At 40.4% G+C, this 15343-nt stretch overlaps 1 protein-coding gene across 1 annotated transcript in view; it reads left to right on the top strand.

Annotated features, from left to right (window-relative positions):
- The first annotated feature begins 2136 nt into the window (after positions 1-2136).
- Positions 2137-15343, top strand: part of OCA2 (OCA2 melanosomal transmembrane protein) — a 283538-nt gene continuing 270331 nt past the window's right edge. The window contains exon 1 of the mRNA XM_073327707.1: positions 2137-2408. Coding sequence (XP_073183808.1) covers positions 2137-2408 — 272 coding nt within the window. The remainder of the gene's footprint in view (positions 2409-15343) is intronic.

Genomic DNA, 15343 nt, shown 5'->3' with positions numbered 1-15343 from the left:
TCTTCCATAGTGCTACTGCTTCATTCTTCTGTTTCCTTCTGATGTTGTCTAAAATAAATATAAGTGACTACATTATCTGATTAATTTAGCCTTTTTTCCTCTGTATTTCTCACAAACCAATCCTGATTCCTACAAAGGTGTTTAAGTATTCACTAGAGCAGACAGTTGTGAACAAATTTCAGCATCTGAATTGTTCATGATGTCTTCACTATTTGCTGCTAGTTATTGAGTTGTATTGGATAGTCACCCTCTCATGACACATGGTATCATTTTGTTCTCTGATTGGATGACTGAAACCTAAATGTCTGAATAACGAATAACAAAAGAAAAATGGACACAATGAGTATCACACTGCCAGTATGAATAGTTGCTTGTACGTCTCAGGGTCTATGAATGTTTTCTTGAATAAACTTGCCAGTAATCCAAATCCTCATGAACTTGATAACTTCTATGACCCCATGAAAATCAGCAGTACAAATTTGCCACATATATGCAGAAAAAATATATGTGAATCACTTTTTTATTGTATTATTCAATGTGGTATTATTCGACGAGCTTCAATAAATATCATCTGGTCCTAGTGATATATTGCTCTTGATTTTCTCAAGTTGCTTTATCATTTGCTTTTCTTAGGTCCTTACATGAACGAACTATGACTTCTGTTGTGCCTATAAAGGCTGCAGGGTTGGATGCTAGGATGTGTTTTCTCTGCAGAGTTAACTTAGGTGATTGGTGCCCTGGTGTTGAGGAGCCTCACTGCAAAGCCACATGCGAGTTACTGTGTCCTTACTGGTGCTGTGCTCACCCATGTGTGTTGCTGGTTCTTTGTGTTGCAGTAAGCTGAGCTGCTCTGTGATTCTTTCCCAGTGAATTGTGATGTGTCCTTCTGGGGACATGGGGGAATTGTCAAAAGGTACAGGAGGACTATCAGCATTAGAATGGTTTAGCCTGTGTCCTCCCTGTAAAGCAGGCAAGTTACCTGCTTGAGTAAAAGTGGCACCTGGGCCTTAGCCTATAGCTCCACCCAGGCCAGCTAGCCTGGATTGAAAGCACCACCAAACTCAGGTGAGAGGTTTTGTGTGTGTATGGGAGGCGGGGGTTGGGGCAATACCTGAATAAGATCCGAGTTAACTCTGTGGTGAAGTCATATCCAGAGAGGGCTGGATTCTCTCCTTTGTCCTAGTTCAGCTCAGCACAAAGTGGGGGTTGGGAGGTGGAGCCTCAGGGAGAAAGTTATCGCTTCCTGATCAGTGTCCGATCTGTGTCAGCTCAGGGTCTGCTCTAACTTATGTCAGCAATGTGTTGTCTGTTGAGGATTGGTTTAACATAGTTCCAATCAGCTCCTTTCTTGTCCCTGACATGCCTCTTATGGTGAAGGGAGGAGTGGTTGGAACAAGAGTTGGCTCTAAAGCTACCCTGCTGCTAGGAGACCTCTCAGTTGGCCAGTTACAGTTAGAATCTGGGTTCTGTGTGTCAGATGAGCAACACAAAGGAGCCAGATCAGAAATGAAAATCTGATTGTTAATTGTCCTTGAGACCCTCTTACACTCATAATGGTCCACAATTCCTGCTGATTAAACTGGATACATGCAAATAGCTTACTGGACTGGGGCTTAAGTGTTCCTGAGGTTAAAAACCAGGGCTAGAAGTATGTGCTATATCACATCTACCTAGCTGATGGTGTCGTACGGGCACCTGTTTCTCATTCTGATGGTCACAGTGTCAGAGCTCAAACCTGCCGTGGCAATGAATATAGTTCATTCTCTATGATAAACCAGTGTAATTTGGGAGAAAATGTTTTTTGGGGATATTCCACATTTTGGTAAAGAGAAGGAAAGCTATGTCTGGCAGGCTATTTTATGTATTTATTTTAAACGATGGCTGTTTTTGAAGCTGCTCAGAGTTTTCAAATGTTAAAGTATTTCTGTTGGAGATGAATTACCAAGCAGAGTACAGGTAAGGCAGTCAAAAGTGCAAGATAAATATAATGTGTCCAATGGCATTTTAATACCTGAATATCAACACACACACACACACGTGTACGTGTGCATGGGGGTAAATATAAAATAGGTGTATTCAGTATGGTCCTAATAGATTTGTTTTCACTCTTTTCAGGATAGAAAACCAGTAAAAGGTATGTACTTGGATAACAAAGATGATGGAGCAATCTCTAGAAATCTAGAGATGGAGCTGACTCAGACATCCTCTCCACCCCATGTCAACTTGCCTGGAAAGGTGGCTGCTGAACCAGTTGCCAGCAACTTCAACGAGCTGCGGCTGTTAAAGGAATTTCATGGAATGGTGTCTGTTCAGGGACAGCCACAAAAACCCTATCAAAATGGAGCAATAGGGCAGGATTGCTGTGTTCCACTTGGGAAAGATTTCAGCCCACTCGCCATGCAGGGGAGGTAAGGGCAAGAACAAACTGAATCAGTTTCTTTTATTGAAAGTTGTTTTTATTCCCTTACAATGTCGATAAAGTATATTTTATTTAACATCTTTCTATAATGTATGGCGTGAAAAGCTTAGTAGGAATTTATAGCAGTCGTAATTGCCTAGAGATGGTGACTGGCTCAGCAGGTTCCTGCACTAACATCCGCTTTTACAGTTGCTCTGCATCGATTTTGCTATGTTTTACAAATCTGAGACCTGGGTTCTCTTCACCACTCTGTGTGTTTTGTGATGGGTTTGTTTAACCAACAGAGAGAAAACATCTTTGTTTTGATAAAATGACACACAAATTAGCAAACTGCTTCACAAGTCTACATCAAGGCAATAAGCTGCATCACTGCTGAGGAGGGCTATAGACATAAAAAGACACTAATAATGCAGTCTTGGGAATAAGCACAACATAATACCATACATGATCATTTAGGATCTGATTACTTGAGGTCATTAGCACCTGCTAGGAGATGTTCTTTACACTCTCACTGCAGCCAGTGTGGCAGTATCAGGCCCCAAATGTGTGCAATTCTATTTTTATGTTTAAAGTGGGGACTCCAAAATATTGCAAATGGCTGTATAAACTTTCCACCCCCATTTTCATTTTGCTAAAGAGATTTGATTCTGGAAGGTAGCAATCTCTGAGCAGCTGAGACCCAATTATCATGTAGAAAAATCCAACCTGAAATAAATAGAATAAGCACCCCAGTGAGAGTGGAAATGAAAGACATTTAGAACTGCTGTCAAGAAACTTCAGTGGTTCTGAGGATTCTTGACATCTCTTACATAGATTTATTTAAGGCTAGTAGGGACCGTGGTGCTAATCTAGCCTGGCATTCTTCTTAACACAAGCCACAGAATTTTAGTGTTTCATTCCACCCAAAATGAAATGTTTCATTTAGATTTTGAGCATTTTTTAAAAATGTTTTTGCATTTTAAAAAATTGCAGAAAATTTCAAAACAAAATAACTTTTGAACTGAAAAAAGTTTCAATTTGAAACTGTTGAAGTGAAACATTTAGACTTCTTTGGAACTCTCTTGCTTTTTTGAGTGAACGATTCAGTGAAACTGACACGAATCCATGAAATGTTTAGGTGTGACCAAATAAACACTTTTTGGGGGGAAAAAAAAGGTGCTCTACAGTGATATAAAGATATGCTCTTACTTGAAGAACTGATTTTTTTCCTATTCTGTTTCCTGTTTGTTGGGCCTTTATGTGCCTGTGGGAAAGAAGCTGAGTTAGGGATTTACCATGTGATACAGCATGGCCAGAGGGCAGCAGGAGAGTGTTAGAAGGGAGCCTTATTCCCTGTAGAGGGAAGAAAATTTGCTACAAATTAATTAAAGCACCTGAAGCCAGTCACATGATAAAACCCCCCTGCTTCAATCAGACAAGAGGAGGAGCTGAAGCAGAGTGGTTTGGTGTTGGAGCAGAGAGCAGTTTGGAGGGAAGCAGAGGGGAGTTTGGAGAAGTGCTGCGGTGGGCTAAGAAGACCAAGACCCTAGGTAAAGGGACACTTGGTTTGTGCAGAGGGAGGGCAGGAAGCCCCACAAGCTGAAGGGCAGGAGAGGGAAGTAGCCCAGGGGAAGGAACCGCTATTCTAGTGGTTTACCGCTATCCCTATGGCCCCTGGGCTGGGACCTGGAGTAGAGGGTGGGCCCGGGTCCCTCCCTCTCCACCCCCCTTCTCTAGGACACTAGTGGGGCAGTTAATACCCCAGTTCAGGGGCAAGAAACGGTGCCCTGAACTGTGCCGCCTTCTTTCCCCCCCCAAGAAGAGAAAGCACGAGACCCATCATAGTAGTGCCGGCAATTTGCCACAATGATCATTTGTCCAAAATAGCTTTCAGAGGGAAATGTGGAAATCTTTAACAATTGAAAAGAATTACAATAACAAAACAGCAACAACAATAATAATAATAATAATAAAAAATTAATAAAAATCAACTCATACTCCTTTTATATTTTTCTTTTGAGTATTTATACAAAATCCCAAGGGGTTTGGGAATAAAGTCAATTAATGTAAAAGCTCCTTAATTTTGAGTGCAACAGGAATTATTATTGGGCTGATGGAAGTCAAGATGTGCTTTTTCAGAAATATGATGACAGTAAGTGAAGTGTGAGAAAACGGGCTGCGGTGTCTCGGGGAACCAAAACCAGCTCCTTTTGAAAGTCTTGTATGTTTCAGTATTGAATAGTGCTGGTAAATATAGTGCTGACATGCAGGGACTGCATGGTTAATAAACATGGTATTTTGAAGTTGAAAACAACAGAAGATAGAGACATTAGAGATTAAAAAGATGTATTAGATCATTGAGTCCACCTTTCTGCAAATGCAATCCACGTCTTGTGGTAACAACCATTTTCCGATTATGTAAAATGTAGTTACTGTGAGTGTTTTTGAGATCAATGTGCAATTACCATGTCATCACCGTATCATATTAGAGAATTATGTACTCTAACTTTTTATAATAAAGTATTATGTGCTGGAAAAGGGTCTGCTTGAAATTCTCAGCTGTTCTAGCCCTCTCTTCCCCCACACCCCAACACAATTTCAGATTTCTACATGCAAATGCCTTTGACATCATAAACAAATCTTGCAGCATTTTTATCTCCCACATTTTTTATCATACATTTTATCCAGTCTTCTGATAGCAAAAATCTACAGTGAACAAGTGATGATTTCAGGTGAAATATTTGCAATAACAGAACATTCAGGCTTGGATCTTGCAATCACTTACACTTGTGCTTAACTTTCCTCCTCTGAGTAGTTCCATTGAAATCAATGGGATTACTTCTCATGCTAAAATTAAACACATGAGTAAGTCTTTGTGGGGTCAGGGCTCCAACCTATATGTCTGTGCAATTCCAGAGTAATGAAAATGTCACTTCTGATGTTTAGTGTGATGCTTACAGATGAAGAGTACCACTGATTAAAAAAGGTGAGGAAACAAACAAACAAAAACGGTCTTAGTCGCAGGAAAGAATCCATTACTTTGACATATCTGTGCAATTTGTTTTAATGTATCTATTTAAGTTAAATTGGTTAATTATCTTTCAAGGATAATAATCTCAGGGTGTCTAATTTTTCAAATGTATGCTGAAGCAAGCTGTTTCATGAAGCTATTTAAAAGGATTGAGGATTTACTTCAGTCAATAAAAGAAACTTTAAGAAATTGTTCTTAAATTAACTGGCCAATTCTATTTTTGGGAGGTGGATGTCAATGAGCCATCCTTTGCATTTGCCCTTCATTGCTGTAGCGTGCTGAGGTGCCGACTTTCAAATGTGCCAGGTGTGCTCCGCCCCAGGTCCTGCCCCCACTTCACTTCCCCCAGGACTCCCCCCCACCCCGCCTCTTCCCACCCCGTTCTGCATACCCTGCACTCGCTCCTTCCCCGCCCCCCCAGCACCTCCTGCAAGCTGTGGAACAACTGATCGCGGAGGGCAGGAGGTGCTGTGGAGGGGGAGGGAGAGGCACTGATTGGTGGGGCCACCGGCAGGCAGGAGGTGTTGTGGGGAGGTGGAGGAGCTGATGGGGGGGATGCTGGTGGGTGCTCAGTACCCACCATTATTTTTACATGGGTGCTCCAGGGCTGGAGTCAGTGTCTATGGTAGTGTGTACATACCATGGAGGGTGTTTTGCCTCCAGTTTGGGTACTTCAGGCTCATGCTTGTTCAAGGGTTTGAGGCCAGTTGTTAAGTCTTCATTAGATTTGTCCTTTTAGCCTGAGCTGCCATTTTACCTATCAAATCCTCTAACTACAGCTTTCACTCTGATGTCCCATCTGGCTCTATTGCTTCCCTCTTCCTCTTCCTAACCTTGTTTAACCTACAGCCCTGGATCAACCACCCTGGTGGCTCCTGGGACCTTTGCTAAGCACTGCTCCCACTTGGATCTCTCATTCAATATGTTCTCCTTTCTGATCACCACCTTATTTCCTTCAGTATTAGTCACGTGCCCCCTGGCTGCACAACTGGGTCTTTTAGAACTCCAATTTATCAACCTTTTTTGACTATTTTTTTTTGCAACTCTCACACCCTTCTTTCCTTTCTTCTCCCTGCCAGCACAGGTGACACCTTCATCATCTCTCTCTCCTTCCCCACCCTTAACTCCTTCCTTCCTCTCTCTTGCTGCTCTACCCACATCCCCAGTTCTGGGTCAGACCTCTCACCTGCTTCCTGCGTTGCTTAGTGTTTCTGGAGAAAATCCAGGGACCACACAGTTTTCCTCTGTTCTCTCCTCTATTGAGGGGGAGAAAGAAAGGGAGGCAGAGCACGGAGTTTCTTGCCCAGCAGCTCTTCAGTGTTAAAATCAGCTCATGTGATACCTACGTGTCTGTCTCCCTGACATGGAGGACTGTGAATGTGTTGGCATCAACATCTGTTGATACTCCCTCCCATGTTGATAGGAATGAGGAATTGATGTTAGTGTTAGTGCCTCTGTTGGTACCCATGGGCTATTTTTGTTGCCATCTTGTTGGTGGACCCTAGCATGGCAACTTTCCTTATTACTCCTCTTCAGAGTTTGGCTCCAGAGCCTCTTCTGGGAAAGGCTAAACCTTGATTCCTGAAACCTTGGTCTCAGTTTTGCTACCACTGGTAATGGAACTCAGAATCCATGCCAGAGATCTCCACCAAAGTCTCAGTAGTTTTATCAATTCTCTTTCAGGACAAAAGAGATGTAGAAAGGACTTGAAGGCCGGGGACCCGATCCTCAGCTGGTATCAGTCAGTTAGCCTCATTGACTTCAGTGAAGTTACACTGACTTACAGGAACTGAGGATCTGACTCCTGACATTAAGAAGTGCCAGGTTTTTTCCTTCTAGTAACAAAATGGGAACCCTGTGCTGACCCAGTTCATTTAACTTACACTTTCTCCTAATATCCTGCACAGAAACCATCTCCTTTCTGAGCTTTGCATTCTTAAATAACCCATCATCCACAAGTTGGCATAAGAAACAGACCTCATTATGCATTTCTGGTTCTGTTGCAACTAGTTCCATTTTCCCCTTTCTCCATCTACCCCATTCCTCCAAAGTCATGATGATTGTGGTAAAAGGTGGTCACCATCGAAAGGTCAGGATATGCTGTCTGTAGCATCAACAGTTATATTCTACAGGATTTAAAAAAAATTAGGGATATAAAATGCTCCAGCTCATAAACCAACTACAAACTGAAAGGGTTAGGAGGAAATTTCCATTATGGGCAATTTCATAATTTTGTACTTCTGGGCTTCTTATATATTTCTCTGAAGTATCTGGTATCTTCTACTTTCAGAAGCAGTGTACTGGACTTCATTAAATTGAACAGAGGTCTGATCTGATATAATGTTTCTTATGTTCTTAAGAGTTGTGTGTCGTCTCACTGATTCAACAGTTATCACACATACTTTGGTTGTAATATGTGGTGCTGTTGAAATTTAAATGTACTGTAAACATATGACTTTGCTTTGAAGATACTCTACTAATATATATGAATATGTTAAAAGCATAGTCATTTTAGTTCTTCGAGTTGCACTGGACCTATAGAAATGATTTCTGTACCAGAATTCTGCTCTCATATATTCAGGCACATCTCCTATTGGAGTCAAGTTGCAAGCACATGTCTGAAGTCAGCGTTTAGCCTTCAGTTCCATGACATCACAAAAAATAAATGATGTAAAGTCTAGAGGCCAGGTTCGCTGATTGATATACTCTGACTGCTTTGCACTGCTTCAGTGATGTGAAGCAGCCATAAATTCATCTTAAGTGGTTTCAGAGTAGCAGCCGTGTTAGCCTATATTCGCAAAAAGAAAAGGAGTACTAGTGGTACCTTAGTCTCTAAGGTGCCACTAGAATTCCTTTTCTTATTAAGTGGTGAATCTAGCCCAATGTGTTGGAACTACTGTCCAGGCTGCCACTGGTGGATGGCACTACAGTCATGACAAGTTCCTTTCCAGGTGCCTCTGCTGAGCACCAGTTGTCACCTCTGGCCATAAGAAGAGGCATCTCAGTAGCATGAATGGCAGATTAGGCTACCTTCACAGGAAAAGGGCTAAAGACTTGCTGTTTTTGTACATAAAGCTGAAATTCTCCTTTACATATCTCAACTTGGGAGGCAGAAGAGGAGGCCTACAGCTGTGGGCTTATTAGGCCCCAAAGGCCAAATCTGAATTAATCAGAAAGAAGACATAGACAGAATTGTACTAGGCATGTCTCTTCGCTTTGAGATGTCATTCAGACCTGAGTCTGAAACGCTCAGGGCATTTTGGGGCTGGGAATATAAAAGAGAAAGACAGAAAGAAACCTGATTACAAGCCATTTCTTCACATAGCACTTTGGGCCCTTTTCTCCTGCTTTGGATGTAATGGCTGGCCAAACCTCCCTTTGGCTATCCTGGTAATTACGTAATCTGTTTTTAAGGCAAGTCAGAAATTGGCCATTTTCGAGTAGAAATCCTACATTTCTGAAGGGACCATTCTGATATGTCATGTCAGTTGCCTACCTATTGGAACAGAAACCAAGACAGTCAGAATGATTTATTTAGAAGTTTGTTGTTAATCCATTCTGTTATGGCCTGGGAATTGTAGAAGCCTTCAGAAATCTGGTGTGCGTACAGGGTGCAGAGTACTAATGGGATTTGATTCCCAGGTGTGCCTTTTAGATGCTACTGCAATACAGAGAATTAATAGTAACTTAAAAAGTTTTAATTGAAATCCAAAATGATGATTTAGTTTAACACAGTTTTATTCTGGGTGTATTAAATATTCTCTTAAGCATTTGTTATAAATGTGGATGTATTCACAACTTATGCAGTTTGTTTTCATTCATAAAAGATACAATGTGAACCCCTGAAATAAATATACACTCTCTGTTGGTTATTTAACCAATACTAGCTAATATTTATGTGTTTTACTTGCTGGTTTAAAGCATCATCCACATAACTCTGGTCCAATGTAGCCCAAACTTGAACATGCTGCAATAGCCATTTATTTGATAAAGCTTTGGAGGAGGGTTGAGAGTTTGCTTGTGGAAAGAGAGATCAGTGGGGTCCAAAAGGCTTTTCCATTGCTTTCATTTATTGGCTGGCTGAGAGTTATTTTTTTCCTGCCTGTGATTGTTTGTATTATCTGTGTGATCATCACTATATGATTGGAAGTCTAGTCAGTTGCATAAATGTGTTAGGGCACCTGGAACTTTTTGTGTAGGCACTCTTTATTCCTTACATCTATAAATAAATATATGCTATATACTGGAGTTACCAGATTCATTTAAATGTGTGAAATATTTGTAACGGTACCTGAAGGCTTTAGAAACACTCCTAGGTTTTCTTGAAACAGGGATCATGGACTCTTTGAGTGAAGCTGAACCTAGTACTTGGGCTTATTTTTGGTTTTTCCAACAAAATTTTCACGACTGTTGTGACTGAGACCGTTATTTCCTGTTTTTGATATGGTAGTAACTGTGTAAGGCTCCCATTGTGCGAACAGGAGTTGAAGATAATCCGTATCCTGAGGATCACCTAGTTAAAACCAGATGCGACACGTGGGAGTGACAGTCAGAAGGAATGGTGTTGGAGGAATGGGGGAAACAGGAATAAACGTATTATCTACATAGGCCATATAAATAAATTAATATTAGGGCTGTCAAGTGATTTAAAAAAATTAATCGTGATTAATTGCATGATTAAGCACACTGTTAAACAATAATAGAATACTATTTATTTAAATATTTATGGCTGTTTTCTACATTTTCAAATATATAGATTTCAATTACAACACAGAATACAAAGTGTACAGTGCTCACTTTATATTTATATTTGATTACCATTATTTGCACTGAAAAACCCAAAATAGTATTTTTGAATTCACCTAATACAAGTACTGCAGTCAATCTCTTTATCATGAAAAGAAAAGGAGTACTTGTGGCACCTTAGCGACTAACCAATTTATGTGAGCATGAGCTTTCGTGAGCTACAGCTCACTTCATCGGATGCATACTGTGGAAACTGCAGAAGACATTATATACACAGAGACCATGAAACAATACCTCCTCCCACCCCACTCTCCTGCTGGTAATAGCTTATCTAAAATGATCATCAAGTTGGGCCATTTCCAGCACAAATCCAGGTTTTCTCACCCTCCGCCCCCCCCCCCCCCACACACAAACTCACTCTCCTGCTGGTAATAGCCCATCCAAAGTGACCACTCTCCTCACAATGTGTATGAAAATCTAAGGTGGGCCATTTCCAGCACAAATACAGGTTTTCTCACCCCCCCACCCCCATACACATACAAACTCACTCTCTTGCTGGTAATAGCTCATCCAAAGTGACCACTCTCCCTACAATGTGCATGATAATCAAGGTGGGCCATTTCCAGCATAAATCCAAGTTTAACCAGAAAGTTGAGGGGGAGGGGGGGTAGAAAAAAACAAGGGGAAATAGGCTACCTTGCATAATGACTTAGCCACTCCCAGTCTCTATTTAAGCCTAAATTAATAGTATCCAATTTGCAAATAAATTCCAATTCAGCAGTTTCTTGCTGGAGTCTGGATTTGAAGTTTTTTTGTTGTAAGATAGCGACCTTCATGTCTGTGATTGTGTGACCAGAGAGATTGAAGTGTTCTCCGACTGGTTTTTGAATGTTATAATTCTTGACATCTGATTTGTGTCCATTTATTCTTTTACGTAGAGACTGTCCAGTTTGACCAATGTACATGGCAGAGGGGCATTGCTGGCACATGATGGCATATATCACATGGGTGGATGTGCAGGTGAACGAGCCTCTGATAGTGTGGCTGATGTTATTAGGCCCTTTGATGGTGTCCCCTGAATAGATATGTGGGCACAGTTGGCAACGGGCTTTGTTGCAAGGATAGGTTCCTGGGTTAGTGGTTCTGTTGTGTGGTATGTGGTTGTTGGTGAGTATTTGCTTCAGGCTGGGGGGCTGTCTGTAGGCAAGGACTGGCCTGTCTCCCAAGATTTGTGAGAGTGTTGGGTCATCCTTCAGGGTAGGTTGTAGATCCTTAATAATGCATTGGAGAGGTTTTAGTTGGGGGCTGAAGGTGACAGCTAGTGGCGTTCTGTTATTTTCTTTGTTAGGCCTTTCCTGTAGTAGGTGACTTCTGGGAACTCTTCTGGCTCTATCAATCTGTTTCTTCACTTCCGCAGGTGGGTATTGTAGTTGTAAGAAAGCTTGACAGAGATCTTGTAGGTGTTTGTCTCTGTCTGAGGGGTTGGAGCAAATGCGGTTGTATCGCAGAGCTTGGCTGTAGACGATGGATCGTGTGGTGTGGTCAGGGTGAAAGCTGGAGGCATGTAGGTAGGAATAGCGGTCAGTAGGTTTCCGGTATAGGATGGTGTCCATGATTTCAACAATTTGCATCCCACCATCAACCTCAGCCTGGTCCAGTCCACAGAAGAGATCCACTTCCTGGACACTACAGTGCTAATAAACAATGGTCACATAAACACCACCCTATACCGGGGGGCGGAGGGTGAGAAAACCTGGATTTGTGCTGGAAATGGCCCACCTTGATTATCATACACATTTTAAAGAGAGTGGTCACTTTGGATGGGCTATTACCAGCAGGAGAGTGAGTTTGTGTGTGGGGGGGCGGAGGGTGAGAAAACCTGGATTTGTGCTGGAAATGGCCCAACTTGATGATCACTTTAGATAAGCTATTACCAGCAGGAGAGTGGGGTGGGAGGAGGTATTGTTTCATGGTCTCTGTGTATATAATGTCTTCTGCAGTTTCCACAGTATGCATCCGATGAAGTGAGCTTTAGCTCACAAAAGCTCATGCTCAAATAAATTGGTTAGTCTCTAAGGTGCCACAAGTACTCCTTTTCTTTTTGCGAATACAGACTAACACGGCTGTTACTCTGAAATTTATCATGAAAGTTGAACTTACAAATGTAGAATTATGTACAAAAAAACTGCATTCAAAAATAAAACAATGAAAAATTTTAGAACCTGCAAGTCCACTCAGTCTTAGTACTTGTCCAGCTAATTGCTCAGACAAACAAGTTTGTTTACATTTTCAGGAGATAATGCTGCCTGCTACTTGTTTACAATATCACCTGAAAGTGAAAACAGGCAATTGTCATGGCACTGTTGAAGCTGGCATGGCAAGATATTTGTGTCAGATGCGCTGATGATTCATATGTTCCTTCATGCTTCAACCATCCTTCCAGAGGACATGCGTCCATGCTGATGACGGGTTCTAATCAATAACGATCCAAAGCAGTATGGACCGACGCATGTTCATTTTAATGATCTGAGTCAGATGCCACCAGCAGAAGGTTGATTTTCTTTTTTGGTACTTTGGGTTCTGTAGTTTCCGCATTGGAGTGTCGCTCTTTTAAGACTTCTGAAAGCATGCTCAACATCTCGTCCCTCTCAAATTTTGGAAGGCACTTTAGATTCTTAAAACTTGGGTCAAGTGCTGTAGTTATCTTTAGAAAGCTCACATTGGTACCTTCTTTGCGTTTTGTGATATCTGTAGTGAAAGTGTTGTTAAAACGACAACATATTCTGGGTCATCATCCAAGACTGCTATAACATGAAATATATGGCAGAATGCGGGTAAAACAGAGCAGGGGACATACAATTCTCCCCCAAAGAGTTCAGTCACAAATGTAATTAATGCATTATTTATTTAATGAGCGTCATCAGCAAGGAAGCATGTCCTCTGGAATGGTGGCTGAAGCATGAATGTTGGGCATTCATGAATGGGCATATGAATGTTTAGCATATCGGGCACATAAATACCCTGCAATGCTGGCTACAAAAGTGCTATGCAAATGTCTGTTCTCACTTTCTGATGACACTGTAAATAAGAAGCCAGCAGAATTATCTCCTGTAAATGTAAACAAAGTTGTTTGTCTTAGCAATTGGCTGAACAAGAAGTAGGACTGAGTGGACTTGTTGGCTCTGAAGTTTTACATTGTTTTGTTTTTGAGTGGAGTTATGTAACAAAATCTACATTTGTAAGTTGCACTTTCATGACAAAGAAAGTGCACTACAGTACTTATACAAGGTGAATTGAAAACTATTTCTTTTATCATTTTTACAGTGCAAATATTTGTAATAAAAATAATATACACTTTGATTTCAATTACAACACAGAATACAATATATATGAAAATATAGAAAAACATCCAAAATATTTAATATATTTTAATTGGTATTGTTTAACAGTGTGATTAAAACTGTGATTAATCCTGATTGATGTTTTTAATCGTGATAAATTTTTTAGAGTTAATCGCTTGAGTTAACTGCGATTAGTCGACAGCCCTAATTAATATCAGAAGGTCCTATTGCCTATCTACCCTGTTATAAGTTGCCAGTTTCCCATTGGCATCACAGTATATCTTGAAGAGGTATTTGAAGAAGTGCAGGAAAGTGACTTTATGGATTAATTGAGGGAGAGCCCATGGCATTTTGGGTTCATTTGAATTACAGCTGAGCAAACAGCAGACAATTTATTTGATGAATTTAGTACCTTTATTTGTTAATGAAATATCCAAAAACAGATCTCAATTTTTATAAGTTTCTTTGTTGTTTGAAATCTTCAATGAATGATTTATTTGAACATATTTCATTATTGCTTGTGCATTGTTTATCAGAACTATTGTTCTGATCTTTTATTCTGCTTATAATTTATTGTTCACAATGGATCACGTTATTGCTTCTGTTCCCTGACTTGCTGAGGAAAACCCATAATGACCTTTTAGAGACATAAATATAGCCACACTTCCAGAGAATACTTCCGAGAATCCATTTTCTGATGAGACATTTTTGCAAATAAAATGTCACTAGTGTGAATGTTTGTGTATAGTGAATAAGAGGGGCTAAAAATACTCTCGAAGTGAATTTAGGGCTTTTATTCAAATGAATATTTACAAATTCTTTTTTTCCACTTTCAAGGTTTAGTTTGAACCCAAAATTCAAAGCTAAATTCAGAGCAGTTTTGAATCTACAAGGATCAAAACTGAAACATTATTTTACATGAATGCCTGAGAAATGGTAGAAAATGGCTGAGTTTTGCACACTGCTACTGTTTTCCTAATTGTTGTCAATGTGGTTGTTTTGAGGTCTTCTTAATTAGGCCTCCAAGGCCAATTATGGAAAGATGCCAGTGACATATGAGCTTCAATCTGCTTTGGGGTATGACAGCTATTTCATCATGTAAACCTTTCTTTAAGTGTAGGAAGCTTTTAATGTTGACAACATCTTTTTACATTATAAGGTCAAAGAGTTAATCCAACCAGGCAATCAAACTTCTAAAAGAAATAAACTGCATGCGGGCAATTACAGCTGATAAATAAGCCATTTCTTGGATTTACATTAGCCAATTTAGATGAATAGATTCCAAGGCCAGAAGGGACCATTATGATCATCTACTCTGGCCTCCTGTCTAACAGAGGCCATAGAACTTCCCCAAAATAATTCCTAGAGCATGTCTTGTAGAAAAACATCCAATCTTGATTTAAAAATTGCTGGTGATGGAGAATCCACCATGAACCTTAGTAAATTGGTCCAGTGATTTAATTACCTTCACTAGTAAAAATTTACATCTTATTTTCAGTCTGAATTTATCTAGCTTCAGTTTCCAGCCAGTGGACCTTATTATACCTTTGTCTGCTAGACTGAAGACCCCATTACCAAATATTTGTTCCCCTTGTGTAGATACTTATAAACTCTGATCAAGTCCTTTTCTTTTTGTTAAGTGAAACAGATTAAGTTCATTGAGTCTATCACTATATGGCATGTTTTTTTAATCCTTTGATCATTCTGGTGGCTCTTCTCTCAACCCTCTCCAATTTATCAGCTTTCTGATAATTGTGGGCACTAGAACTGGACACCATATTCCAGCAGCTGTTGAAATAGTGCCAAAACCAGAGGTAAAATAAACTC

The sequence above is a fragment of the Lepidochelys kempii genome, chromosome 1 (assembly GCF_965140265.1).
Source record: "Lepidochelys kempii isolate rLepKem1 chromosome 1, rLepKem1.hap2, whole genome shotgun sequence".
NCBI lineage: Eukaryota > Metazoa > Chordata > Testudines > Cheloniidae > Lepidochelys > Lepidochelys kempii.
The sequence above is the reverse complement of the archived record's forward strand: the minus strand, read 5'-3'. Positions and strand labels throughout refer to the sequence as shown.